Below are 3,362 nucleotides of genomic sequence, written 5' to 3'. Positions count from 1 at the left end.
TGTAATGACCCCCTAGCTCAAAATCACCCGTGAGTTGTCACAGAGCCTATCAATTTTGTTACAATAATCAACTGCAGAAATTCCTCCCTTTTCATTTCAAGCCTATACTGACGTAATGAAGCAACGTTCCGAATGTACAGGGTGGGCCAGAATGAGTGTCGCTTTTTTTTTGCACCTACGTAATTTCAACTACAATGCTTTCCGATCACCCTTTGGTTCACCGTTATGTTTATTCATGTTTGTGCAATCCACTGTGACGATGCACAATATTGCGCAGTTCTTGTTTACTTTACAATAGCAATGGATGTGAAACGTCAACTAGTTTTGAATTTGCACAAAAAAGGTTTGCGACAAGTTGATATTTTTCGGAAGGTTCAGAGCGACAATATCAATTTGAGATTTATTCAGCGCACCATAAAACGATACAAGGAACATGGAACAGTCGATGTGAAGCGAAAGCCGGGCAGAAAAAAATCCGTAAGAACAAAAGATCTGGTCAAAAAGGTACGAGACAAAATTCGTCGAAATAACAAAAGAAGCGCTAGAATCTTGGTCCGTGAGCACAATATCAGTCGATCTTCAATGCGACGAGTGTTGAAAGAAAATTTGGGAGTTAAAACATTTAAAAAAACCCGAAAACACGGCTTTACAATCAAAAATAAGCAAGATAGAAAGCAAAAATGTAAAGAACTGCTACGCCGGCGCGCAACCTCAAACATTGTTTTTTTCAGACGAAGAGTTGTTCCTTTTGCAGCCAAGTCTCAATGCGCAAAATGATCGCGTGTATGCAGCGTCAATTGAGGACATTCCTGAAGAATTCGTTGAACGACTTCAAAATGTGTCGAGTGTCATGGTTTGGGCCGCCGTTTCGGCCGGCCACAAATTTCCCCTTGTTTTCGTTGAAAAAGGCGTTAAAATTAACGCAGCTGTGTATGAAAAAGAAATATTGCGCAAAAACTTGTTGCCACATGCCGAAGCTGTGTTTGGTGATGAACCGTGGGTGTTTCAGCAAGATGGGGCACCGGCACATTGAGCAAACAAAGTGCAACAGTGGTTAACAGAGAATGTGCATGATTTTTTGAACAAAGATGAGTGGCCGCCATCGTCTCCAGACCTAAATCTGTTGGACTATTTTGTTTGGGGCTACATGCAATCGAAGTTAAATGACCTGAAGATTAAGAAAATTACAAAATTGGATGCATTCAAAAAGAAAATCGTTAAGATTTGGAACGATATTCCCATCGAAATGGTGCACGCCGCGTGTAAATCGTTTTTACGACGTTTGCGTTTGGTGGTCCGTGCAAATGGAGGAAGAATCAAAACCAAAACATGAATCTAAAATTTTGGACCCTCTTCTAAATTTCAATTAAGTTTTTGTTCAATTTTAGTAAAAAACAATACGTTTTTTGAGCATATATAAAAGCGACACTTATTCTGGCCCACCCTGTACAATAGGGTGTTTCTCATATCTGTAAATAAAAAAATGGTATGTTTCAATTTGAATAGTATAAAATTCTGTTTCAAATCGTAGCATTAATGTAAAGCATCGATTGATATTGACACTTCCCGAAGCAAAAAGCTCTTTTCAAAATCGAATGATACTTACAATGAAAAAACACTCCGTTTGTACTCCTGCGCAGTCAACATCAACCAAATGGGGTGTCGACCTTCTGCTACGCTACTATCCCACATGTTCGGGATAGCCTTAATAACTAATGTTGCATTTGTTTTTTGTTTGCGTTGTGCTGATTAGACAGCATGATCAGCTGGCTGCTGGTCGTACTCGAACATTTCTACATCATTATCTACGTTAGTGGCAGCAGCAGCAGCTGCTTCAGCGACATCAGCGGCTACTTCGGCGGCCTCAGCGACAGCATCGCGGACTTTGATCGCATCCGGTATCGGAAGTCCTAGCAATGTCCATTGTCCTGAAAAATCAAACAAATGAATCTTCTTAAGCAATCATTCAATCGCAATTGTATCGTCAATTAGCCTTACCTTTCAGCAGAATGTTCTTAGCAGCCACGACGTCACGATGCCAAATCACAGAGCATTCGAGGTTTAATTGCCAGTTTTTATAGTACCTTTTTACTTTTGACAATAAAGGCTCGTTTTTTTCCAATGCTTCGTTCATGGCGCGTTGCAAACTTTGACACAATTTTTATTGGCAGCAATGTTCTGGCGTCGGGTATTCACCGGCATTTCTTGAATCTGGCCGATTTGGGCTGGCTTTGGAATCGCTTCATACATCTTGCGTCTGTTTGAGATGATCTCCATTCGTCCACCAGCTCTATGGCACAATCTCGATGTTTCTTTATTGACCTCAAAGTCAAACGAACCCCTGGACACCGCACGTGCTTTTTGATACTTATTCGGCTGTCAGGTGGTACTTCACCATCAGCACCAAAAAGAAACAATGTCGATTGCTTATCGGTAACCTTTTCCACCCAATTGTCGACAACACTACTGCTTTTGATGTGTTTGTCCAAGGCGAGTCGAGTGTACTTGGCAGTCGAGTAAGCGCAGATTCCATGCTTCATCATCTTGACTCGGTGCTTGATGTAGTCCAGCCACTGTGACCCTTTTGGCGACGGCATCACTGGGTAAATTTCACGGTTTTCCCTGTCTCGGCGCTCCTCTTGGACGAATTTTTTGGTCCAACGCTTTGCTTTGGCATTTGGAAATATGTAGGGACTTTTTGGTATTTTGGTCCCAAATTACTTAAATTATGGTGGGTTAATGTAATTTTCAGTGGGGTATATACAATTTTGAATCAATTTTCATTTACTATTTAAATATTCGTTCATATGGAGAAAATATTTTTTTCCGAGACATTTCTTAAATCGCCGGAGGCCGATTTTATTCGAAAGTAGAAGGAAAACAGAGAATACCTGTCTCTTCGAATTTTTCGATTTCGTCGCGCAAGTGCCTGAGGTATGGATTCGAAAAATGTTCGGACGCGATTTTTCAGTTTTTCATCGAATGGCCTATTTTCTGTGCCTATGAAAGGTGAGGTAATAATCTATAAGTCGTTGGAAAGCTACGAACCTCAGCTATCCAGATCTGACGTCAGATTGGAAATTTTTCCGAAAATGATCGCTAGATGGCGCTGCATGTGTTGTTTTTTAGAAAAATGACTATGACTTTTTTCACACCAACCAAATTACAGCATTAGTTTTCACTAAAATTTGTGATGGGAAAATTCGTAACGAACCAATTTTTTTGTTCAAAATTATTTTTTTTTTTCGAAAGTTTTCGATTTTTGGAGCATTCCTCGAATAGGGTTACACGGGGTGTTTTTCAACCAAAATACGTCATTTTTGGCTCTTTGGCAAGACATTCAGCTCCCCTTGAGTATATAC

The 3,362-nt window shown here is 40.3% G+C and overlaps 1 protein-coding gene across 1 annotated transcript; it reads left to right on the top strand.

Annotated features, from left to right (window-relative positions):
- Positions 1–300: 300 nt before the first annotated feature.
- LOC116351602 lies at positions 301–1,033 on the top strand. The gene is made up of 2 exons (XM_031783720.1): positions 301–682; positions 732–1,033. Exons 1-2 carry the CDS (start codon positions 301–303, stop codon positions 1,031–1,033), a joined length of 684 nt encoding a protein of 227 aa, XP_031639580.1.
- The last annotated feature ends 2,329 nt before the right edge of the window (positions 1,034–3,362 follow it).

Source organism: Contarinia nasturtii, unplaced genomic scaffold, assembly GCF_009176525.2.
Source record: "Contarinia nasturtii isolate CC-2019 unplaced genomic scaffold, AAFC_CNas_1.1 Cnas_scaffold_5818, whole genome shotgun sequence".
Lineage (NCBI taxonomy): Eukaryota > Metazoa > Arthropoda > Insecta > Diptera > Cecidomyiidae > Contarinia > Contarinia nasturtii.
Note: the sequence above shows the minus strand (reverse complement) of the source record. Positions and strands in the feature narration are given on the sequence as shown.